The 27,424-nt window shown below is 36.2% G+C and overlaps 1 protein-coding gene across 1 annotated transcript; it reads right to left on the reverse strand.

The window, feature by feature from the left end:
* Positions 1 to 224: 224 nt before the first annotated feature.
* Positions 225 to 27,424, reverse strand: LOC120469011 (cilia- and flagella-associated protein 337). Its single transcript, XM_089121772.1, has 18 exons — positions 27,215 to 27,424; positions 25,949 to 26,071; positions 25,692 to 25,866; positions 25,557 to 25,603; positions 25,298 to 25,435; positions 24,910 to 25,098; positions 21,896 to 22,087; positions 19,970 to 20,224; positions 19,718 to 19,882; positions 13,763 to 13,912; positions 13,325 to 13,509; positions 12,299 to 12,471; positions 11,168 to 11,316; positions 10,836 to 11,053; positions 6,755 to 6,849; positions 4,350 to 4,456; positions 3,439 to 3,558; positions 225 to 556 (listed from the first exon to the last, which is right to left on the reverse strand). Exons 1-18 carry the CDS (start codon positions 27,422 to 27,424, stop codon positions 431 to 433), a joined length of 2,817 nt encoding a protein of 938 aa, XP_088977898.1. The 3' UTR covers positions 225 to 430.

The raw sequence follows: 27,424 nt of genomic DNA on the forward strand, positions 1-27,424 counted from the left end.
TTAGATGGAGAGTAGGAGAAAAAACATGGAAAAATTGTCATTTTTTTCCTGTTGTTTATTATATTCATTTGCTTCAACAGCCCCATAGTACATGAGAAGATTGCAGACCTCTCCTCATTCGTGTTTTTAGCTTAAACAGAACAGGATGAGTTACTGTTTGTGTCAAATTTGAATACTTAGGTAAGGGTTTTGTTCAACTGTCTAACCCTAAGTATGAGCAACAGTTATAGCAATACATTTTTATTGATTTTCATTTTTATTATTATTAAAATTACAGTTTCATGTACTGCACATGAAAGCTTCAAATAACAGAATAAAGACAGCACAAAAGCCACTGTTAAGACAGAGGAGGTGCATTTCTGGGCCAAACACTGTAAATCACTGACCTGTGGCAAAAAATACAACCAGTAACCTCCATCATACCCACTGTCTAGTCCTCCAGTGTTTCAACATCTTCAGAGGAGAATATCTGAGAGCTCACTTCTGTTCCTCTGGAGGAAGTCTGCCGCATCTTCAATTCCCAGGTCTTCAGAGATTCTTCTAGCTCATGGATCTCCTAGAATGAGTTAAAAGAGTTAAAGAGATACTACAGGATTTAGCATTAAGCTTTGTATTAGTAGAAAACCTGTAGTATTTTAAAATTACCGTGCTTTCCACCCTCATATCCCCTGAAACGAGAGATTTATGTAATTTTTTTGTCTGGAAAAAATCCTCCGATGACACAAAAATCATAATTTTGCGTCATAGGAGGATTTTTTTGTCCAGAGGCTAAAGACTACAGTCAGTAGGGTCCGTCCCGCATGTTCTCAACCCGCCCAATGAGGCCGTCCGGCCGTCGATGTCCGGGATTCAGCTTTTGCTTTTTGCAGTCGCCATTCATTGTTTACATGCACAGCTTTTGTTTCAATCTAACTGAATTCATTGCTATTGGTGAATCTGAATGTAGTGTTTACATGAACGCTAAACAAGTGATCGGTTGATGTGCGTTTTAACATTGCTAAGAAAATCCCCACTCCTCCGTGAGCGATACGAGACCGGTGCGTCTCACAGGTGTCGCTCATCGGTAATCACGCCACCGGCCTCGCGCCGTTCTCCCGTGGCCCTCACTCGTCCCGCTCGCCACATTTACATGACTCGCGCCTACTGCGCTCTGTTACCGGTGGGCGTGGCCTCCTAGGGCAGCGAAGCAAGTGCATTCTGGGAGTTGTTGTCTTTCATCAACATAAGCCAAAAATACATTTTCTGGCTTTTCTCAGTCTAGAAAGCTCCAAATTCAAAAATAAATGCACATTTTTTTCTACATAAATGACCCATTTTAAATACACATTGATCTTTCCATAGGTGGAGTATCCCTTTAATATGTAATGACAGTCAAAGTTCTTGCATGCATGTGGACGAATATGCAAATAAAACACTGTCAACTACTTCTCGTTTAAATTACGTGAAGACTTTTAAGTGCTTAACTTTTTTCCCCACTGTGGTGGAGACACTGAAATGTGTCTGACTTTAGTGTTGTGGTTGCCATAACAATTCCTCTCTCCCCTAAACGCGCCGTTACAGTCAGTAGCCCATCTTGGCACACGCTAGCGCTTCTGCACTCTCCCCAGCAACTCCTCCGTGATTCACTCTTCTTTTCACTTTCAGCCAGGCGCTCACTTGAAAATTTTACAGAAAAAAAAAACATTCGAGCCTTCTCATTCCACCTCACCAAAAGCTTTCTCTAGCCAAGCAAAACTTCATTGTGTTGAGGCGTTCATGGCAACAAACACACAACAAACGCTCAAAGCAATGAAAAACTGGGTGTTGTCTTTGTTTTTCTTGTCCGCTGGATTTGTAGACCTTTCAATCAGCATTGTGGATCTACAGGTGTGTTTGTGACTGTCACGGGCGACATTTCTGGCTCCTCCGATTTTGTCCCCACTTATAAAATAACTTGAAGCGTCTCAGTTTTTTTTTTTTTTAATAATTTTGTTTGTGTTTGTGTTTTATAATGACGATTTGTAATATCGATTTTAAATTATTTAGCATTTTTAATATTGTTTTAATCTTGAATTTATTCAATTTAAATTTCTTTATTTTGAATTATTTTATACAGCTAATCTTCGGAAATATTACCGTTTCTCTGTTCACGCTCCCCTTCATCTGCTAAAGAACTTAGCGCTTGTATTAGCTTTGCCGCAGCATTTTTTTCAACACCTCAAAACACGTAACATAGACATAGCATGTTATGTTTACCTGTTGTTGCCGAGCCCCGCCTTGATGCAGTGATTGACAGGCCAGGAGGGGGCGGGATCAGCTTGGAATGCATTTTCAATGTGACATTGAATTTTGCTACATCCGATGCGGGGCATTTTATGAAAATGCAATCGCGAGTGTCTTGACTGTGAGTGTAAATGCAATTAAGAAAAAATAACATTTGAATGATCATTCTGCCACAGTTTTTGCTTGAACATGTTACACATATCTAATAATTTCTGTAATGCATTTTCATTTTCATTTTGCCACTTATAAAGCGTTTCAATATGCAAATTAAAATTAGTGTATGAAATGGCAAATGTAAATTATGTAATTTCATTTTCATTTTGCACCAAACGTTGCTAGAACGGTAATGTAAAATGTAAATTTAAATACAAAATGCAATGCCATTTCACATATTGCATTGTCATTTTGCATATTACATTTCAAATTGAATAATGCTACACATAAGCTTCCATGGGAAACAAGCATCCAGCAGTGGCGTGTAACGCAGTCACTCCTATTTTGGCGGGTTTAATTAGATAGCCTATATAATACATTTTTCAAATGTATTCTTTTAAAAAGGCATCTGAAATAATAAACTAAGTGCAATGTAGTGTTGTCAAAAATATTGATTTTTTTCGACACATATCGATACTGAAATATCTGAAACGCTTTTAATACTCATTTTCCACAGTATAGATACAGGATTCCAGCTGCGCTTTCTCACTCTCTCATCTGTCTGACTGCGACTTACACAAAACCCGCCTCCCCTCACTCACTCATTTCGGATGAATATTGTTGGTCTTACAGGGTTTAAATTTTAGCGTGGGATTGCAAATGTTGCACAATTTGACTCATTCCTGCAGATTTTGTGCTCACACCCAAAGTGTGTGCACTTAAAACCGCCTCTCAGTACTAAAGTGAGTTCTAATTCGCTGCTTAAACAGTCAAATGCACAAAATAAATGTCGAAATGCCGGTCTTGGCATTTGAGAAAGTTGAGAAAGGCCCAATATACCTGCTGCCACATTATGAGATCACATTAATATCTAAATGGCAGCTTTTCCCCATGGTATTGATGTCTGCATTCACCTTTTTCGTGACATCACAACCAAGCCAACTGCCCCATCGCCATTATTTATAAAACAAAGTCATTCCAATGATTTTAACATGCTAAACATCTCAGAAAAGACTGACTAACTGGTATCTCCTGATCTCCTGTGAACTCTGCCCCAAAGCTGCCGTCAATAATTTGCCGCCTGCGTCGTTGCGCCGCCATCTTTTTCTTCAGATCTTCGAGAAGATCCTCTCCAGAGAGATTCTGAGAAACACATTGAAAGTAATGCCTGGTTCAGATTACACGACTTCTTTTGTCTGTTACGATAGTCACTGCGTCAGATTACGCAATTTTGACTCCTAAAATCTTGTCGTGTCGTGGACAAGACATGTCAGACTACACGTTGCTTCCTGACCGGTCATCGCATGCCATCTTTAAAGGCACGCGTGATGTCACAGAGAAGGCGAAACTAGTAGCGAATGACTTCCGGAAACGAATGTTAACAAATAATGGATGAAGCGGTGAGTGTTGTATTGGCTGTCCTGTGTTCAGAAAAAAGTAAAAAAAGAAAGAAAACCCGACTATGGACACGTTCCTGGATTGCTCGATATATTTTATTTTATTATATATTTTTACTTTTAGTTTTAAAGTTAGCACCATCTTCTCTCTTTCGTATTGCCAATTTTGAAAGTTGTGTACGGAAAAGCTTCTGTGCTCCTATTGGTCAACCTCATACATGTGACGGAACCGTCGCGGACGACCGTTAAAAAAATTAAACATGCTAGCCTTTTTTTCGTGATGTCGTGAAGCATCGCAGACGCGACGTAGGTTGTCGCCCACTATGACACACTATACGAGATGATACGATCCAATCTTGCGTCCCGAAGCCCGTTGTCGTTTACGAATCCCCACGACACCCTACGTCAAATGGATCGTGCCAAAATCGGGATAAAATCGTGTAATCTGAACCAGGCATAAGACAGCACTGTGTAAAGAAATCCTTTATGTAGTTTTAACAACTTAAATTGAAATGAAATTTAATTTTCTTGACTGACCTTGTTGTATTTAGACAGTGGGTACCAAGAGCTTCGCTGGACAGGTGTGCGCTCAAAGTCTGGGGTTTGTAGAGCCGTACAACCGGTTTGGAGGTTTGGAGCTAATTCTGCAATGACAAGGGGTTATAAATCATGCTTATATGTATTAGGATTAAAAGTTTAAAGACAAGACGGATGGAATGAAATTGAACACATTAACAAAGCAATATGTCTTTACTAGGAAACTAGTCAGAGGGAAATAATGTAAGGCAGGATTTAATTTTATTAGTCATGACTTGTTTAGTCTCAGGTGACATGCTGCTACAAACTCTAACCAGATCGCATAATAAACAAAACCAACTGTGGGACTGTAGATCGCTAAATGTCTGGAATAAAATCTGTGAAGACAATGTAACAATTTAATGCACTTAACTTCTTTAAAGTCTGAACAATCATTTGCAGTTACATTTAATTTATATTTTTATATTTAAAATTATATTTTTAAATATTGTGAATTTGTTATTTGTAATTGAGCATTGTTATATTTATTTGTTTTAAATCTTCAATTTAATATTCTCAATTTAGAATAATTTTATGCATTATTTTTAGGGCTGTCAAACGATTAATTGCATCCAAAATAAAAAAATTGTGTTTACATAATATATGTGGGTGCACTGTGTATAATTATTTTGTATATATATATAAATACATACACATGCTTGTATATTTAAGACAAAATTATTATTTATATATAAAGTATTTATATTTATATATAATATAAATTATATATAAATCTATATACAGTATATACATGAAAATATTTCTTAAATATGTACAAGTACGTGTGTGTATTTATAGATATAAAATAATTATACACAGTGCACCCACATATATTATGTAAACACAAACTTTTATTTTGGATGCGATTATTCGCGATTAATCGGTTGACAGTCCTAATTATTTTAGCTTTAAACATACAATATGTTGGAATTTTATTTATATTCAATAAAACAAAATCCAAACAATTGTGTTTTTGCTGCTTATATACGCATGCCGAAAAATTTTGCTTTATTCAAAAATGTTTACTAAACTTGAACATTGTCTTCAATCCATAAACAGTATTCATGGTATTTAAAAGATATTTCCTCTAATATTTTTTCATTTTATTATTAATAGAAACTGGAAAACAAACAGAAACAAAGAATCCAAAAGAGATTTCTGTTTTGTTATTGTTTATTTAAATTAATTGTATTAATAATATGATATCGGAGGCCCCTGACTATGTTTCGTCCCCTGGAACCGCTGTCATAAACTATTCATATTTCATAAGCTATTCATGTTTCTATCAGTCTATTTGTGTCATTTTTTTGACAGAATAAGCTTTAGAGTCAATCACACTTCATGCAAAATGCCTTGCTCTGCGAGACTAAAAGTGTATTCAATTGGAAGATAATTTTGAAACATTCTAGACTATGAAATATTTGGCTATTTTTACTTGGCCACGTGGCCATCAGAAAATTGGTTTTGATGAACATAACTTTATTTTTTCGTCCAGGGACATATATCACAAATATATACGTAAATGGCTAATTCTGAATTCATGTCTTCTCTACATTTTGTCCCAAAATCCCCTGAGCAGCTGCTCTGAAAGATCAGCCAGCGCTCAAGAGGACACTGGAGAAAGTCTGAGCATCAGCAGACGTCTAATTCTCCAACGAGTGTCTAGACAGCTGCAGGAACCGAGTAACACACCCGGCTCAGTCGGGAGGCTCAGTTAATCGCTTGTTTTGGCATGACGAGGACTGGGAGCCGGAGCTGAGGGAAGTGAGCTCAGCAAACTGCCAGATCCTGGCTGTATTGGTGCTATGTTGAAGGATTTCAGGTTTTTTATAAGGTGGGAGGTGTAGTTTACTTCGCAAAAGTATGCACACAACTTATCAAAAGTTTGTAGTTGGTAAGATTTAATGTCAGATGTAATTTATTCCTGTGATCAAAAGCTGAATTTTCAGCATCATTACTCCAGTCTTCGGTGTCACATGATCCTTTAGAAATCACTCTAATATGATGATTTGCTGCTCAAGAAGCATTTATGATTATTATCAGTGTTGAAAAGCAGCTGTGCTGCTTCATATGTTTGTGGAAATCGTGATAAAACATTTTATAGGTTCAGAAGTACAGCATTTATTTGATATATAAATTATTTTTTTTATATTATAAATGGCTTTACTGTCACTTTTGATCAATTTAAATCATCCTTGGTGAATAAAAGTATTCACTTCTTTACAAAAAAAATAATTTTATTTTTGTTAGTGTAGTCTGAGAGTACTTATGTTTACTAATTGTGCAGTGTAAATATCAGGGGCCATATTGTTCGCTAAAGGAGCCCAAAGTTTGAATGTGTGTTTGTCAAAAGTGTTTCAGTTCACCTTTTTGTGGATGATCACTCTCCCCTGAACTTTCACCCGAGCTGGCACGTGATTGGCTGTCCTCCTTTTCTTTTTTGATTGGACTGGTACGTTCTCTGTGGGGGATGTTAATGAATCACCGTTAGACATCAATCAATGATTGACGAACGAAAGCACACAAATTCCTGATGTTTGCCAAGCTGATGAGGTCACTGAGGATGTGCCATATCCATGTCTTGACATGTTGTCGCATCATTTCGTAACATGATGGTATTAAACATTAACCAGCAGTAAGAGGTTCAGTGAATAGATCGACGGGTCTTAGTGGCGCACAAACACACATCTAGAAATATTTAAAGGGATAGTTCACCTTAAATTTACAATTTTGCTCCAGTTGAATTAATTTACTCTCAATCATATCATTACAAACGCGAATGAAGACTGGAACCAGAAACAGGATCCCTGTATCCTTAAAGTCTTAAATTCAGTTTGATCAAATTTAAGGTCTTACATATCTTATGGTATATCAAAAGTCTTAAATATAATTTTAAGAAGTCTTAAATTTGGTTTTTTTTTAATGCGATTGTTAAACTGCAAAATTCAACTATTTAATTAAATGTGAACAATGAATATTTGAAGGTAGAAACCAATTTTAATACATAAGTATATTGAATAAAACATGCTTCAAGTATTTAAAGTGGTTTTGCTGATAAACAGTATGAAGTCTTGTTGAAGTATGAGTTCCCAAACCAGTTTATTTAAGTAAAATAATATGAGATACATGATTTACTTTTAGTTTTTATGGATTCGTTCTTTAGGGACAAAGTATTAATTTGACTTTAAAAAATCTGAAAAAATGAAAAAAATTACATTTACATTTTTTTTTTATTTACATGCAGAACCTAGTGAAATAAGTCATTATTAGCTGAGTCATGCTCTTTAGCATGCAAACCCACAATGTCCATTTGAATGGTGGAAGACACTTTTTCACTGAAACTTTCATCTTAAAATTTGATCTGTGATGGTAAACTGTTAATGACAACATTTCATTTTTCTGTCTAAACTGTCCCTTTAAGAGAAAAGCTGTTTAATTATAAACTCTTCTGTGTATGTGATGGATTTAGCCCAAAACAAGTCGAAACAGAATCAGAGGAGGAAGTCTGTGGAGGGACTAGACACTTTGACAGACCTCCTATTTCCCCTGCCTGTCTGTAACCATTATTCATTTACTGACAACTCCAGAAATAATAATCAAATGAATGGCCGTCTCTCTGGACTTTTCTACACTTCAACACATCATTCCACCACATGCTTGAGCATAAATGGCAGATATACTGTATATATTCGACCAACGGCAACTTTCACTGTAGAGGTTTATTTGTTAAAGCCTTTCATTCAGAACCAAACCTGCCCTTCCAAATATTGAGATTGATCAAACTAGCGCTGCACAATATTGAAGAAAAATGCGATATTCAATATGTGATACGATAATGCCTAAAATGTGTAAAATAAACTTAAATTATCTTTAAAATATATTTCATATTATATAACCTACATACGTGTTTCAAATTCTTTTTATGACAAGAAAACATCCCTACAACTTGTGAAAGTGAACATCAGTGTTTTACTGTAGCATAAGAAGTGTTCTTCTAACATCAGTGGGGTTTTGGGGTTCAGGAAGGCCTGAACATACATTAGGGTTATTTATCAACCGAAACTGAATAATCAAATGTAAAAAAAACACTGCCTAGTTTTCACTGTATAAATTAACACTGTCCAGATTCTTATCACAGTAAAGCTACAAGAGTTTTTTAGCCAAGAGCAGTGAGTGATTTTCTGTCTTTTGTTCATGACCCGTTTTTGCAAGCCATTGCGATATGCATATTGCGATGTATACATTTACGATATTTCGATAATTTCAATATATATTGTGCAGCCCTACTCACAACTGGTCCGAGACATGAGCTTGTAGTTTGGGTTGACTACCTACCTACAATATCTTCTTGCTTTTGTCGAGAATTAGTTGAAGAGCTAATGGCAAAACTTTTCCAATAAGATAAACTTCCCAAAACCAATTTCGACTTAAATTTAATTAAAAAATAATTTATTATTTTAATTATATACGTAAACTAAACAAGTAAAATACAGAACTGTTATTATTTACAAAAAAAAATAAAACACTTAGGATAATGATTTAGTACAGAAAAAAGAAGGGCAATAAAGAAGCAAAACCTCACATTTAATACAATTAAAATTTTATATTATTTTATATATATTTTATTTTACAGAACAACAGTAAATTTAAAATACTAATAGTTATTACTTAAAATTAAAATACTACTAGTTATTACTGTCTTAATTTACTTGCAATAACTTAGTATTATTTAATTTATCTTACAGAGATTTTGTAGAAAATTAGATTTTTATTTTGGCAGAAAACCACAGAGAAACCGGCTTAAAGCTTCTCTTCTTATGTTGAAATTTATCAACGATCCTCATTACAAATCTAAGAAGATGGTTGTGCATACTGCCTTTTCAAAAGCACGTTATAAGTGACCAAAACTCACAGCGCTTGCAGAGCTGGGCTAATTATAATTCATGTGGGTCACACTTCTCGGAAAACACGGAAACCTGCATTAATACCGAAAAAAATCACACTCCTCTGTAATTAGGCCTGGATGCAGGTTGCGATTTGTGAAAAAAACAGAGGGGGGGCTGTTTTGAAAAATTTTGCATAAAAATAACATGAACATGAACCTCATCACTGCATTTGCAGGAAAAATTTCTTGTTAACTCATGCAATATTTTTACTCTAATTGCTTCCCACACATACTTTGTATATGAACTTTGATCATGCACAACGAAAAAACATGCAATAATTTAATCAATAGATTAATAGGGTAGAGGCTAATTTATATCAGTCTCTCCTGAACCACGGATTGATTGCAAAGTTAAACCATCAGAGAAACAGTTTTACTGCTGCTGTTAAGTTAAAGTTATAATGTTAACGTTACATCGCGATGCTGAGCTACAGTGAAATGATAGAAAAGACAGATGCATTATCTATGTTAGTCAATTCGCCTCATTCGCGCCGCAGAGATTTACATTGAATTAACATTGAAATCACTCGCGCCAGACGTTCAAGAGTGAGTGACTAATCAAAAAACCTTTGCTTTAGTCTCAGTTGAGTGAAACACCGTGTGTATAACTTCGGCCATTCTCCGTGACTGGGACACTAGCTCTGCTTGTCATCATAGAAACAGAAAATCAGATTGTGATGTTTATTCTGAGTAGCTAATTATGCTGCCTTCCTTTCAACAAACAACTCCACAGCCCAGCACGGACCTGCATCAGTCTAGCAAGTGTTGATAGGCTATTATCCGTGAGGTGTAACCAATCAGATAGCGCCGTGGGCGGGACATTGAGCAAGTCTGCAGACTCGTGCAGAGCGGCAGCTATATGAGAGTCAGCTAAAGTAGCGCATTTAAAAATAAGATTGACTTTAATCAAACCACGGATCCGTGATACGTTTTCTGATCCGTCTTACCACTAGTGTCGTAGCAATGATCACTTTGAGGGGGGGATAAATTTAAAAATAATTAAGCAGAGGCAGGGATACATTGACCAGAAAGGGGGGAATCCCACGCATCCCCCCCGGCAAATCGCACCCTGCCTGGATGTGTTGATGATAATTGAGATTTCAGTTTTTGGCATTGTGAAATCAAGTCACCTGACCCTGGTAAATCACTGCAACTTTTAAGAATACATTTTTCAATAATCATTAGAAGTTTTTCTTTCAGAACTTGCACAGCCAGATAGCAGCAACGGTAAAGGTCAGTCTTTCTTGGCCTTTTCAAGAGGCCAAGTGTCTCCTTCACAAAATGATGTTTTATTAATAAATTTCGGGACAAGCACAGATAATCAGATAATTAACCTAATCGTTATGGGCGGAGCTTATCCAGTCATCTCAATTAACATCAAGAGTTATGCATACAGCAGTTTTTACAGCTGATCTATGTCAGAGAATGTGCAACTGGTCTGAACTGCACATGCTGAGTGAGTTGGCCATGGTTTAAGGCTAATAACTGATGTGCAGTTATACCTGTTGGATTGATAAGTGTCTGGGTTGCTCAAATCCCACTGCTGTTTCTGTCCAAAACAGCCCACACATCCTCCTTCACGGGTCCAGAGACAGGCCCGACGGTCCACCGATGCGCTCAGCACGAAGAGTTGAGACTCGTACACCAGGACCTCACAGCTCACTATCGCCCTCTCATGGCCCCTCCAATAGTGTAGCAGTGGAGGCAATTCTTTTGCAGACTGAGAGAGACACATACTTTAAATATATGTATATAGAATGAAACAATGAGCTAAATAAGGTGAATTCAGGTAAACTGGATTGCCTTTAGCAACAAAAAAAGTACATTTCCATACCTCCATATCTCCAGCAGATAAGGCATAATGTGAGATGTCCCAGACCTTGATGGATCCTGTGGTGTCTCCAGTGACAAGTAGACTGTTTTCCTGGTCTGTGCTTAAACCCATCACACTCTCATCACATTCATCAGGCACATAAAACTGTCCTGCATCAGACATGATGGACAAAGCAAGTCATTAATCTATTAGTCTGTGCTTTTCTGATAACGAAAGTGTAAACGCAGTAGTTTGGAAGTTTTTATACTGTTTTTACCAAATTTTCAGCATCATTACTCCAGTCTTCAGTGTCACATGATCCTTCAGAAATCATTCTAATATGATGATTTACTGCTCAATTATTATCAGTTATTCTGCAGGGCTGTTGAATGCTTGAATCTGATTGCTTGACGAACGTTCTGATGTGTGCTGCTATTATTTTCAGTCAAACGCGCGGCTAAAGTAGTTCCAGGCAGGTCTTTCCCAGATTACAGCTCCATATCACTTTGCCAAATGATTTCATTTATTTCAAAGTTTTTTACAGCCTAGAGAACCAAAACCCACAACGACACTGACCGAGCAAATAAATATATAAACAATAGGACAACCAAAAACGTCAAATTGTTTACAAGTTTGTTATTATTGAAAAGCACATATCTCTTTCTTTTGCTCTCTCTCCCACTCAAACGCACACACATACAGTATGGACACACACTTGCGTCTTGTCAGCGCTGCTCTGACGATTTTATCAGTAAAATAGTTTAGCAACTTAAAAGCTACATGACGTTTCTCACGGGGTGCAGATAAACATATTTTCTCTATTAGTAAACAATGGTGCCGAGCATTAGTCTGTTAATAGAGGCTCAAGTTCCCATTACTAGCTCTAAAATGACGTTTTGGATTAGACACGGAAGTTTGGGATTACACAGCAAAATCGCCAGTGTTAAATTATATAAATGTGTTAAATAAACACTGAAGCAGTGTTAAAGTTAATTAGATAAGATTGAGTGATGATTTAGCATCAGACATCTGATGTTAACAAGCAGAATCACTGAAGGAGAAAAAACGATTTTTAAGTGTTTGCGTTAATTGGGCTCTTGACCCTTAATTCAATAACTTTAGATTTTGTTTAGTGGTGTTTGTGATGTTAACCTGTCATCAGTTGGTCTCGGTTATCATGTTTGCTGTGGTTGTGTCTGGACCCATAGATGCTCCACCAGCAGACGGATCCGGCCTGTGAGCTGAGCAGCACAGCACTGTTTCTCAAATGACTTTGCTCAGCTCGTTTTTGCAAGAACAGCAGTCTATGAATGGGTAGATGGACTCTACGCACACAGAAGCACATTAAATGTATACATTACTTCACTGTCAACTAATATACCATAAATAGGACAAAAAATAGGTGCAGTGGTTCTCAACTGGTGGTTCTAAATGCAAAATGTGTTGTAGGTCTGTTAAATGCAAGTGATCATATAAGTATGCCTGGTTGGGATAGTAAAATTTTTAGTCTTGTTGTGTGAATTATTAGCTGCCGAGAGTTTGGGCTCCTTGAAATTCTATTCAGACAATTTCATTTGAATAATTTTGCAAATAGTTAGGCACTCCATGGTGATATTAATACATTACAATAATCGATTTTAAGGCCAATTTTCTTTGCTTGTGCATGGTAAACAAATATGGAAAAGTGATTGGTTACCACATCAACGTAAAATCCTGCTAAAACCAGTTGTGTTTATGAACATATAAATATTACATTTCCCCCCCACTGTGCATGATTTATTAAAGAAATGATGCTCAGGAAACATCAAAAATTTAACTGTAATTTAACCACATATAAACAATGGCTATGCACATTTCAGGGATATTACAGAGGGTGTAACCTACATTTTATCATATAATTATACCCTCTGAATTCCACGTATATTGTTAGTCGTAGTTATGCTATCTCATCCAGAAAAATGTTGTTTTCTGCTCATTTTCCACCCTCTCCCTGACCCTTCCAACAAAACAGGCTGTTTTTGCTCATTTGTAAATGACGTGTGTTATAATTAGCTAGCCAGCTGCTGAATACTTATTCTCTATAAATAGTCTAGGTGGATTTGGAGGGAGGTTAGCTTTAAGTAGGTGTACTTGCTACATATACATTACTATTTTTCACCGGTCTACATTGGTACTAACTTCCCTTCCTGGGATCTCCGCAGTCGTGTGTTGGGCTTCTGAACAGCCAGCGTCCATATAATGATCTCTCCATCAGAACTACCAGTAGCCAGAAGCCCCAGACCTAGACATTGATCCATCGCCAAGATATCCTCTCTGTGTTGTTGATCAGACGTCCATGGCAGATGTGATGGTACATAGATGCCCTGCACTCAGATGCACTTCAGTAAATGACTTTTAGATCTCCAGTATTGCTGTGTCAGCTTCAGTGCAGTGTCAGACCACCATTAAAACCCACTTTGTTTTCACAGACGTCTCACAAAGGCACACAGCCAATTTAAGATAATGAAAGCCATAACCAGAAACAATGCACATTATAGGTTTATTCTGGCTGAAAGCAGTTTTTGCTTTTAAGTAGCCATTAAAGAGTGTATGATTGAGACACAAACAGGCCCTTACCTTTGAAAACGCAATGCTATACTGAGTGATCTGTCGACTCCAGCCTGTGGCTAAAAGCATGTCGTCACGGTGACAGATGATCCCGGTGACCACTGTGTTGGAGACGGTTTCTAGCTTATGAAGATTGTGGCCATTCAGTAAGTTCCACACCTATAGCATGGAAATATACCTGTTACTAACAAATGACAACACAAAAATCATCAAATCAAAGTTTAATTCAAACAAACACTGCTGCTATTGAAATGACCCTGAAAAAATAGCAGTCTATCCTTTTGGACAATATAAAAGTTCACCCAAAAATATAAATTCCGTCATTAATTACTCACCCTTGTGTTGTTCCAAACCCACAAGACTTTCGTTCATCTTCGGAAAACAAATGAAGATCTTTTTGGCTGCATTTACACTGCCATTTTCTGACTATATCCGATTTTTTTTGACACCCCGCTTAAATCATCTTTTAAAAGTGACCCGTATGCGATTTTTGCATTTGAGCCATTCCACCGAAAGGGTGACATTTCTGTCCCTAGGACATGATATGTATAAAATTGCATGAAAATTAACTCTAAAATACACTTTATTATTGAGTAAAATGTCATGCTCATTAAGCTAACTACAAATTTAAAACGTATAATTAAAAACATTATTAAAAACGACACAGAACACAAAAAAATAACATTTTCTGCATGTCCCAACTCTCTATCTCTAAACTTTACGATTAAATATTATGATTAAAATCCTTCAGAAATCTGATTTTTCTTGCATTGTTGTGTGACTTTATATCCAAACTGCTTTAAAATGAAAAAAAGAAAAGAAAAAAAAACATTTGATCTAATATTTTAGATAAAATACGCATTTTAGTCATGTCCCTGGGTTTTCACTCAGTCCTGTTACACTATTACATCCCCCCGCTGAAAAACGTAGAATATTCCACAAGACACATTTTCAACAGTAAGTTGCATCATCTGGATCTTCTGAAGGCAATGGGGCAACTATAAGTCACTCCTCTCTTTTTCATTTCTGTATATTTGATGAAATTGTAACTATAAATGAGAAGGTCAATCTCAACATACACCTGTTACCTAAACCTTTTCAATCTAAACCTAAACTAAGGCACTAGAAATGGCTCAGTGTCCTCACGCTATTAGCATCAATGCTATGTGGCCATATGCCATATATTTGATAACTTTTTGCTTAAAAACTCAATCCTGTTACTTTCAGTCCTATTACTATTTTTTTTAATTTTTCTAAACAAATCAAATCAGTTTTGTTTGGCCCATGATTTATACAATTATTTAATTAATTAATTCAAAAAAAAAATTATAAGCTTGAGGCTTATAAGCTTGAGTGCTTTTTATCAAAATACACCTTGCTTTAATAGTGATTTTATTGGCACAAATATAATTTTTTTGAACATATAACCAACATTTTCTTTAAAATAAGCACTTTCTTGTGGGGAAAACAAAGGAATTAATTGACATGCTTCTAAACATGCTTTTTAAAAGACATGTTTTTTGGTAACAGGATTGAGAAAACATGCGTCCATATTCTGCTTAAACCTTGTAAAAAAATAAATAAAGTTGCCTGAGATTGACCAATACACATTTTGAATAGTAAAATATGTGTAGTATTAGATTCAATGTTGAAAAATATCAAAAATAAAGTTTATTTTTGAAGAATTACAACAAGCAAATGTCACCCATTCAGTGGAATGGCCCATTTACACTATACACTGCTGCAACTAGCAAATGTAGACGTTCTAACCCGGAAAAGGGAGTAAAACAGCACGGAATGCAATGGATGCAGATGCAAATAAAATTATGCAGTGTTTTGCTTTCAACAAGCCATCAAAAAAGTCAGCAAAACATTGGTCTCGTGCGGCGGAGAAAAAGAGGAGAGTCCTTGTTGGCACTTAAAACCGTGCCTCGTGAAATGTCTTCAAACACAGATTTATTTTTTGCCTGCACTCTTTGCCCCAAACACTCAAAAGACATGAAACCTCCACTTTGCTCCATTATGTGTATCCTTCGTCCTCCATCGCGCCTATATTAAGTCATGTGATCTCAGTTGGTGGTTTCCATCTGAGTTGACGTCACTTTTTTAACGACGTATGATTCGCATTTACTGGGGAAAATCCGATTTGTCCAAATATTTTTATCGGAATATCCGATTCATATCCGATTTATTACCACATGAGTAAGGCCTGAATCCAATCTGAGAAAATCGGAATCCATGCTTTTTTTTTCCCTGCTCACACACTCATCGGTCATATCCGATCTGTGCCACATGAGAGGAAAAAATCGGATTTGGGTCACTTGAACCATGCAGTGTAAATGAGGCCTTTAATGAAATTTCTGCCCCTACATTGACAGCTACGCTACAACCACTTTGATGCTTCAAAACTTCCATAAAGAGATTGTAAAACTAACCCATATAAATTGAGTGGTTCAGTCAAAATTTTCTAAAGAAGCACGATATAATTTAGCGATTTAGCGCCCTCCTTTCATTTTCCCTTCAGTACTACGTCTGGGACTGCTGTATATTCTTAGGTTTCCAGAAATTAATTTTTTGTAGGACCAATCAGCGAATAGAGGGAGTGGCTGAGAACGATGATGTTGATGTAGCACGTCGTCAGTTTAAGTTCAGTAATGGCAGCGGAGAAAGACGTGATATTTTTCTTTTCATCAAACCTAATTGATATTGCTTTATTCAGGACTCAAAAAGAAAGGTCCATAGTACAAAAAAATAACAACAGTTACAGCAAAGCAATAAATAAATATAAAATACAAAGTTCATTAACTTTCATTTGCAATATACAAACAGGAGCGCCAATGTCTTCACAGTCTAGATGTATACCTAACAGAGCAAAAATCACTGTGGGCTAAAGCTTGTATAATCCTGTTTTCATGGACAGAAATTCTACACATGTATCAAAAAATAAGATTTCTTATTAAGCCAGTACAGGTAGGCACACCAACATTAACAAACATCTGACTGGCACTACTCCATCTTGGTTGTTTTAAAAGCAGTCTCATACCACGTGAGAAAGGCTATTCGGTCCATTGTTGGAAATATACCGAATTTAAAGCCGGAGTAAGAACGTTTGTTAAGATTTGTTGGTGGCCATCCTCCCCTCTGGATTCATTTATTAGAGTTCGTGCTGGGCAGCTCGGCGTGCACAATGACCGTGACATTTTGGACGGATGCTTTAGCCTGGAAGTGGCTGCTAAACTGTTGTTGAAGATGCACTCAGGACTCATGTCAGTAGCTCAAATTCCCAACAGTAAATTTAGTGATTCTTGTGACGAATAGCTCACTTTTTGAGCCACTTGTACTCAATGTGTAACGTGTACTCGTGCAGGAGGTTGGTGTGTCAGTTTTACATGTTGTGAATCATTCAAATTTGTTGTAATTTTTTGAGTTTATAATTTGAGTTTCAGTTTTAGATGTCAGTAGTTAATTTGTTTAAATAAAAAAAAAACTAAATGTCATAAATAAAAAATGTACAAACACATATTTTGAAGACCATAATTAATTAAGGTAATTAAGAAACAATAAATTGTTGTTTATTACAGATCTGCAGATAGAGACAGATCGTTCACTGTACAGCATTTGCGGCAAATCAGAAATGACGGCAGCGGCGTCCGCTTATTTGTAATGATTAGACGCAGCTTCGACAGGTGAATGAATACATCACTTTCCTTAGTGTCAAATGCACATTTCGAATGAATAATTGTTCCTAGATGAACAAAACCTGCAGCTCTCGTTGACAGACATCTTATTGTAAACATAATCCTCGGACTTGTTCCAGCCGTTTCGGAGCATGACATACGTCACTCACGACCACACGTTAGCGATTGGCTTTGGCAGATTCTGAGTGACTCTGGGCACATCCAATAGTTTTGAACTTTAACAGAGAACCCGCCTACGAGAAAGTAAACGTTTCTCAATGGAGAGAGGTCAGACCATAGACATAATATATACATAGACGCCCTATTGGCCACTTTGGAACGTTGCTGCGATACGTCAACGGGTCCGCCATTTTGCGGAGGTCAAGACTGCACTGTAATTAAATCTAAGTAAACGGGTGAGCTGGATAAAAATATTCTTGTATAAGAATGGTGAAGACCCTCACACTGAGATATTTAAGTTTGCTCATTGTGGAAAAAGCATTTTATGTGATTGACCAGATTTTAGCAATAACATTGATAACTGATGGATCCTTTATGATAATATATATGTTATGGTACAACTGGGCATACAGTGCAATGCAAATAGTAATTATAACATAAAGTGAGAAGTAATAGTAAATTGTTTAGTCAATAAAATAAACAAAATAGTATACAGCAAATAAAATGGTAATGACTACTAGTATAATTATATAAAAATATTGATAATAGAATAAGACATTTCAACTACAGAATATACACACACACAAAAAATAAGTTAAATAGTGACATATATTTAATATTTAGCTATTTTTGTTAAATTTCAGTTTTATTGATCAATAATAGGCTAGCCATTATAACAGAAGTAGCTTCAGTCGAGCACACAGCAGGATACAACCTTAAAATAGCCTAAATATAAAGTTATGAAACTTCACATTGCCCTCAGCCAAAACTATTTACCAGGCAACCATTTATAGATTAATGAGACCAAAGATAAACACAAATTATACGAATTATATCTCTTGTTTAACCTCTAGACTAGAGACATCTGAGCCAGCGGCAACCGTCAGAAGCACTGGCCGTGGTACGGCTGTTCCAGGCGGGGTAGACGAGCGCTGGGCGCAGCTTACAACTCCGAAAACTTCAGATCAAATTTTTAAATAGGCGCTATCTTTATAAACAAACCACATATGTGAGCTTTAAACAACTACATTGTCGACTGAAAAACTATTAAAACTACATTTCGTGACACAATAACAGTACCTCTAAACGTTACTATTATTACTAATTAAATCATGACCAAATACAACCAAAAACAAACGTTCAGTCTTGCTTGTAAAAGGTACTTCCTCGAAAGCTGTTTTCAGTTGTGTGGCGATTTGTACAGCCCCAAGCAGCGGACAAAACAGTCATTTTTCTCAATTCCCGGAATGAGAGGTATGGGAAAGTTGCTCTCCCCAATATGGCGGCGCCGTTGACGTGTGCTCCAGCGGCCAATAGGGCGTCTATGTATTTATTATGTCTATGGGTCAGACTCTATGTACAAATGAAATGTACGAGAGTCTTGTTGAACCAGGCTACGATCGATTTATACACTGAACAGATTTAATTTTCAGTTGCGGGAAACTGAAGCTCAAGCACGTTCGCTTGATTTGCTTGCAAGAACCAATGAAGTTCATTCTCGTGTTGCGCAGCACGTTTGAGTTTCTGCGAAAGGTTTGTTCTCGTGCGTCAGGTTCGGTTGAGTTTGCTGATCAATGTTTATTATGTGAATAAAAGCCTAAATTGTTGTATCTGTTCATCGTATAAAGTGATATTGTAGAAAATTTGTACTAAACCACTCAATTCATAAGCCCCGTTCACAAGCGACAAAGCGACACGATACCATTCATTTCAATGGGGAGCGGGCGATTTTCTTCGACACGCGCGACAGTGACCGTTGACGACCGGTGGGGCGTGTCTTGTGACGCGACAAAGCTGAGATCTGTTTAACTTTATGCAACTGAAGAGCGGCTTTCGGGAGCGACAACCAATAGGAGTGAAGTCAGTGGAGCACTCTCCACTGGAGTAAAAAGTGCACGGTCAGCTCATTTTAGCAGTCAGAAACTGCTTGTAGTGTGAACGGGGCTTTACAATCTCTTTATGAACTTTTTAAAGCTTCAAAGTGGTAGTTGCGTAGCTGTCAATGGAGGGACAGAAATTGCTCATTTGTGTTCTGAAGAAGATGAATGAAAGTCTTCACGGGTGAACTATCCTATTAAATGGATCTTGTGGTACATCTCACACTTACCTTGATCGTGCCATTGGTGGCTGCAGAGATCAGTCTGCGCTGGTGTACGTCTAGAGCCATACAGGAAACCTCCTCCTTACCATGAGCGTTTCTTACCTCCATCCTCTTAGTTCCTGTCTTCACATCCCAGACAGTGATTGTGGAGTCAGCACAGGCTGTGATTACCTTGACCATGCACAAAATACATATTAAAAATAAGAACCTATAATGTTCAGTCCACAAACCATCTATCAAACAAACCCAAACACCGACCTGTTCAAGATGAGGATTATAGAGGGCACAGGTGTACGGGCCAGACCTGTTGTTGGTTTTTGTTTTGTTGGACTCTTTCAGTCGAAACTCGGCCAGATAATCCCTGCAAGTCACCAGGAGCACAGGATCCGCAGTCAGGTTGAGGAGCAAAGGAAAGCTGCCCTGCTCTGGGGTAACGCCTGCTTGGATATTGGGGAATTTCACTTGAAATGTCTTTTCGCATTGTTGAGAAGGAATATCCCATATTTCCAGCACCTGAAAGGTGACAGATATAGACCAGAGCTATTGACTTGCATTTCAACTAATAATCTTTGACTTTTATTGCATACAGGCAAAGCATGATTTCCATGTCTAATGCCAAAAAACACTTTTACGCTAATGAAAACCTCACATCAGTGGCCGGATTCACCAAAATTGTGTGCAATTCTTCTTAACTGTTAAATTCTGCTTATTTTCTTAAGAAAATTATGTATTCCTTTTCTCTTAGGATTGTTCTAAAGGCTTAAGAATTTGTTTTAATGAATCTTCTTAAAAACCATCGTAAGATAACCTCTAACTTGTCTTTGATCATCAAAGGTAAGAAGTTGATGGATTTATTGGTTTGTTTCAAATTAATTGTTGTAATTAAGCATTACGTCATAACAATAGTTTATACATTTCTACTACTAGGGATGTTTTCTACGGAGGCGTATTGCATTCACTTGAAGAAAAAAATCTACTCGTTAATTTTTCTGAATTAACGAGTTAATTTTTCATGAGAAAAAAAAATTGCTCTGTTTTTCTGAATTAATGAGTTAATTTTTCACGAGAAAAAAAATGTTGCTCTGTTTTTCTGAATTAATGAGTTAATTTTTCATGAGAAAAAAATTTTTTGCTCTGTTTTTCTGAATTAATGAGTAAATTTTTCATGAGAAAAAAAGTTTTTGCTCTGTTTTTCTGAATTAATGAGTTAATTTTTCATGAGAAAAAAAAGTTTTTGCTCTGTTTTTCTGAATTAATGAGTTAATTTTTCATGAGAAAATTTTTTTGCTCTGTTTTTCTGAATTAATGTGTTAATTTTTCGTGAGAAAAAAAAGTTTTTGCTCTGTTTTTCTGAATTAACAAGTTAATTCATAAAAACAGAGCAAAAAAAAAAAAATTCCATGAAAAATTAACTCATTAATTCAGAAAAACAGGGCAAAATTTTTTTTTCTCATGTAAAATTAACTCATTAATTCAGAAAAAAAGAGCAAAAACTTTTTTCTCATGAAAAATTAACTCATTAATTTAGAAAAACAGAGCAAAAAAAAAAAATTCTCATGAAAAATTAACTCATTAATTCAGAAAAACAGAGCAAATTTTTTTTCTCATGAAAAATTAACTCGTTAATTCAGAAACAGTAGATATCAGTAATTCAGTAGATTTTTTTTTCTTCAAGTGAATGCAATACGCCTCCGTAGTTTTCTGAATTGACACCAATGATTGATAATGTAAACAATGATGCGTAGGGTGCGCGCAATAGGTATGGCGTAGCATACGCACAGACGCGTACCATACCACGTGCCCTTCGCCGTAGCCTGACGCGCACCTCCTCAAAAACTCTAGAACAGAGTAAAGAACCCTATGCTTCATATATAGAACCCCAATGAACCCTTTTTTCTAAGAGTGTAGATAGAGCACCAAAAATATTTTGCATGCTTATCAAGTGTGCACGCTTATGAGTATTACAGTCATATGCAGACGCAAAAACATGGCCTTCACTGAATGATCAGCGAATCTTGAGCAAGAATTACCAAACTGCACTCGTAAAGTTCTTGAGAAAATATTTGAGAACTCCTAAAGAAGTTACAAACTTCTTGGAATTTGACTTTCTTAAGAAGATTGTCATGAATCCAGCCCCTGGATATTTTGTTTTCCATTTAGACATTTAGTAGGTGGAAAACTAACAGCGTCCTTAGAGTAGCTGAAGATCTTGCCCAATGCTTCGTGAATAACCACATCCACCACAGAGGTCTGGTGACTGTGCAGAACCGCAGTTGGGGAGGAGGTCACATAGCGGTTCCACACTCTGACAACAGGACCCACTCCAGCTGTTACCAGCAGACTGAGAGAGAAACTGAAGTCACAACTCTTGACTCCCTACAGCAGAGAAAGGAGATGAAGACATACAGTGGTGAATGGGTTTCAATGTTGTGTCATTATTTTCTGGTAGTCGTGTTGCAATTTAGTCTGACTTATAAGTGAGTCACAGCAGTACTCTTGTTTTACACAATATCCAGGCTGATTTTCTTCTCCAGCTATTAAATTTGTAACTACTGTGGGGGTGGCTTATTACTTCTCTTAATATTGCAGAATGGACAATACAGTCTGTTAATACAGTAAATCAGTCAAAACAACTAAATGAAGATGTTTTATTGGTGTCTGAACACTCCCTTTAAAAACCACAACAACAACCTCTCTGAATCATGAGTGTATATTTAGTTTAACTGTAAATGGTCTTTGACTGCCTTTTCCCATGAAAAACATTTTATGCGTTTATCTATCTAACTGTCTATCAATCCATGTACTGTATCTAGCATAGAGGACAAGTGAAGTATAGCATTATTTACAAACCAGTAATTTAAGAGTTGTCAGTCATTCATAAGATCACTTAGAAAGTGTAAGTAAATGTAGTAAATACAGGTAGTTATATAGCATTTAGTAGTGGTCAGTTAACTATGTTTGTGAGCTCATCTAAAGTGAGGACTATTCATGCCTTGTAAAGCATTTAGAAAGGAGATTTAAATGCACATCAGTCTTCTAAACCGTCAAACGTAACAAACACAACACAGTGATACAGAACATAGAAATATTTAACAGCCTTTAACCCTTGTGCATCCTTATGGACATTTTTGTCCTTTTCAGTTTTGTTTTTTTGATCACTTTGCCTGTGTTAAAGCTAACTGCAAAAAACTTGTGTATTTTTATTGGAATTTTACTATTTCACCGTCATTTTCTTAAAAAAAATATTTTTTGCATTAGGTACAAAAAAATACTCCCTCTCAGCGCCTTTTGGACAAAAATGTCCCCATTGAAACCCATTAAAACTGCCATTTTTAATCCCCGGATCAGTTAACTATAAAATTATGCAATCTTTGTTAAGAGGCTTTCATTCTGATGGCAAGGCTTAAAATTTTTATTTTTTACTATTTTTTATCAGATGTTGCCATTTTTTTTTTTTAAGTTTGGCCAATAAAACAAATATCGCTTTATTCCTGTTTTCTGGTTCGGCATATTATAGAGCCAACTGGATAAATTATGCAACAATATTTGTGTGGGTGTGTTGGTATGGATGTCAGAGTGTGGTTAGTATGTGTGTGTGTGTGTGTGTGCGCATGTGTGTGTTTGTAATACTGAGAGCGAAAAACTGCAAATTCCAATCCAATCACTGTGAGCTCCAGTGGGGTTTTGCTGGCACCCAATGGGGAAAATTTGTTACTACGCCCAAACAAACTGTTGCCGAAAGCTCATTTTTTGAGATATCATCCTCAAATTTAGAACACAACCTATTTAGATTTATGGCTTTGATTTTATTGCAGTTTTGAGTTCAACCTGATTTAAAAAAAGTATATATTTTATATAAAATATTTTTTATAAATAATTTTCATAAACTTATACCTATATAACTTTTTTTGGATTTACTTATTATTATTTTTTTACTTCAGCAATAATCTGCAAAGGGCCTTCTTTAAAATGATACCAAACTTAAGTCTGTGCTCCAAAGCGTCACATTTTTATGAGTTTTTTGACATGGACATTTTTTTCCTCTTTTTACCTATGTGTAACTTTTTTAAATTGATGCACAAGGGTTAAATATCCTTTATAAATGCTTTACAAGGCTTGAATAGTCCTCGCTTTAGATGAGCTCACAAACATACTTAACTGACCACTACTAAATGCCTTATAACTACCCAAAATTATATGTAATTTTAATAATAACAATAATACCCAATAATAACATGTATGAATGTACATTTAAATAGTTTATTAATCATTTACCTACACATTCTAAGTAATCTTATGAACCACTGAAAAATCTTACATAACTGGCTTATAAAAAATGGAATTCTTCATTTAGAAATGATAAATTGATCATTAATAAGGGATAAAAATACAATTATTAAACAAATTATAGATATGCTTTTAAATCAAGAAGAAAGCATTTATAGCTGTATTTAAAAACTGCTTATTAATGTCTATTAATGCTTTATGAATGATGAATAAACCGTTTACTCATGCTTAACTAATGATTATTAGCGTGTAGTTATTAAGTGTTACCATATTGGGTACATGCTGTACAATACAATCAGTGTTGGGTAAGTTACTCTAAAAAAGTAATTAATTACTAGTTACTAATTACCTCTTCAACAGTGTAATTAGATTACTGTACTAATTACTCTCTTTAAAAAGTATTTAATTACTAATTACTTTCAAAATCCCATATCAATCTCAACCAGCTGGATAATACAAGGATAGACATGAATCTGTTTTAATTCTTTCAAATAAATACTATAAAATTGCATGAATTATCCTTAAACTGACCAAGGTGGAGAAGGTTACATTATAAAAACATACTTTTTAACATCAGACAATACATTTTGATGTTAAACCCACTATTGTTTTATGTCTGATCTCATGACATTTCACACTTTTTTCATACATATTTTACAATAATTCATACGAATTTGTACGAGTGCGGTCGTACAATTTAGACACCTCACAAAATCATACGAATCGCTGAGATCGGATTGATCTTTACACAGTATTTACCTCAATTACATCAGAACTGTAATTAAATTACAGATAAATGAAGAGTAATCCCTTACTTTACATTTTCAAGGGAAAAGTAATTAAATTACAGTAATTAATTACTTAGTAATTAGTTGCACCCAACACTGAATACAATACAAACATATCTTCACCTTTTCTATTCTCCAAATGTATTCCTCTCTCCTCTGATTGACATCACAGATGACCACAGAGCTGGCTGGACTTTCTGATGATGTAATAATGAGCTCATCGTGGGGCTCATACAGGATTCTGTTGATCGGCTCGCTGTGGATTTTCGGGATGTGCTGATAGGAGACCAGTGCACTGTGCGCACATATATCCTGTTCATGAAATATTTTTTACAACATCAGTGCCATGCCATTTTAGACCATGTAGAAGAAATGGAGTCATTTTCCGTTGTTGTAGGCCTATCAAATGTTTTCATAGAAACAACATCACACAACTCCACGGCTTGGCACAAAATAATTCTGCAATCATCCCTACATTAAGATGCACACACACACACACACACACACTCACTGGCATAAAGATTTGCAATGGGCCATTTTTTTTGGTGAAAGGCCTTTCAAAGAGCCCCTTGAAAGGCTGAAGAAACCACAGCAAATTCACAGAGCCTTTCTCATCTCCCCACATCAGCACACACTTCTCTTTGGGAGCCTAGATGCAGATCAAACATGACTCACAGTGAACTAAAACAAAAACAAACCAGCTTGGAGAATTAACAAGCTTAAAATAAATTCCAGTTCAACACCAGGGCATTAGAATGTCAGCGGCCTACCTCTGTGTCATACCAATAACAAAGAGCAGTAGCAGTATGACTCAGTCCTGAAAATAACAGACAGAAGAAGACAACAAGGTCAAAATGTAAGCAGAAAAGCAAACTACTTCATCTAGCAGATTTGTTGGCTCATACCAAACAAATGAACCTGCTCAGAACCAAATGTAGTGGTAACGTCAAAGAAGTGGATGCCCCTGCTCAGGGTTGACACAGCCATCTTGTGAACATTTCCCATGTAGACAGCATCGGTGGTCCATTCCTGAAACTTTGGGATGGATTTTTGCCTTTTATTAAAGCGGCCTACATTCATCTATAGGGATGAAGGAGAGGTTTTGGACTCATGAAGCTTTTGAAACTCATTTAATCATGTGCATTAAATGTTAATATGTCACCTCCAGTGGTTTCATGTTGTTCAGATCACTGTTCCACACAACGAGAGTTCCTCTCTTGCCGACGCTGATGTAATGCATAGGTGGAGACTGACTCAAAGCCAAGACACGTGTGATAGGCTCTCGCTGATGTAACGAGTGAGTAATTAGAATAGTAGAAAGACAGTGAAATAATATTTTTTTACGCATATTCTAAGAGACTAAAAAAAAAAAAGATATATATTTGGGCTGTCAAACGATTAATCGCATCCAAAATAAAAGTTTGTGTTTACATAATATACGTGGGTGCAATGTGTATAATTATTTTGTGTGTGTATATATATATATATATAAATACACCCACATGCTTGTATATATTTAAGAAAAAATATATTATTTATATATAAAATATTTATATATAATATAAATTATTTATAAATCTATATATACAGTATATGTCACAGTGTCTGGTTGTGTTTCCCTTGTTTAGCACTAGAGGTCCTCGTTCTCACTGTGTGCTTCACATTTAACTGCATTTCCCAGCATTCTGTCTGTCACTCACTATCACTCATCAGCTCATTGCACTCAGCTGTTCCCCGTTATCATTGTTCCCAGCTGTCCTGTGTGTTGTATATCACTTTCCTTGAGGTCTGTTTTGAAGTTGCTGTTTTTGCTGTTTTATTTTTCTTGTTTTGGAATGCTTTATTGGATTCTGACCCTTGCCTGGCTGACTATGAGATTTGGATTACCCTACCAATAAACTGCTGCTCTTGGATATCTGTTCCCTGTGTATGTGCCTGTGACAGACAGAATGCTGGGAAATGCAGTTAAACGTGAAGGACACAGTGAGATTGAGGACCTCTAGTGCTAAACAAGGGAAACACAACCGGACACTGTGACAGTATATACTTGAAAATGTTTCTTAAATATATACAAGCATGTGTGTGTGTGTTTATATATATAAAATAATTATACACAGTGCACCCACATATATTATGTAAACACAAAATTTTATTTTGAATGCGATTAATCGTTTGACAGCCCTAATATAGATAGATAGACAGACACAGGTAGATGGAAAAAGCTGATAGATAGATAGATAGATAGATAGATAGATAGATAGATAGATAGATAGATAGATAGATAGATAGATAGATAGATAGATAGATAGATAGATAGATAGATAGACAGACAGACTGAATAATAACAGTAATAACATGTGGTTTTGACAAGGCAACATAATTAATGGCCACAAAGTTAAAAATGCTGCATAAAGTTGTCAGCTGTCACCTTGTTATAGGTACAGTGGCGTATTAAAGGCTGTGAGATGGGTACATTTTCAAAGGCCTGCATCGCGTCTATGATATGATTGTAATGCTGAAACATTAAGGTGAGGAACGTTTGCCATCCTACACGACCATCGCAAGAGATGTCCATCTGTACAAAAGAAGACATTCTGAAATTAAAGCTGGTCATATAATAGAGCCCAAACAGGCACAT

This window comes from Pimephales promelas, chromosome 17 (assembly GCF_988280905.1).
Source record: "Pimephales promelas chromosome 17, fPimPro1.hap1.1, whole genome shotgun sequence".
NCBI lineage: Eukaryota > Metazoa > Chordata > Actinopteri > Cypriniformes > Leuciscidae > Pimephales > Pimephales promelas.

What these genes read in the sequence shown, in the direction of transcription:
- LOC120469011 (XM_089121772.1), bottom strand. Translation starts at nt 27,424, where the DNA reads ATGTGCCTGTTTGGGCTCTATTATATGACCAGCTTTAATTTCAGAATG. An exon ending in CCACCAATGGCACGATCAAG is followed by an intron (nt 13,913 to 19,717) that starts GTAAGTGTGAGA and finishes TCCATGCTATAG; the next exon opens with GTGTGGAACTTACTGAATGG. An exon ending in GAGTGATCATCCACAAAAAG is followed by an intron (nt 4,457 to 6,754) that starts GTGAACTGAAAC and finishes TTGTCATTGCAG; the next exon opens with AATTAGCTCCAAACCTCCAA.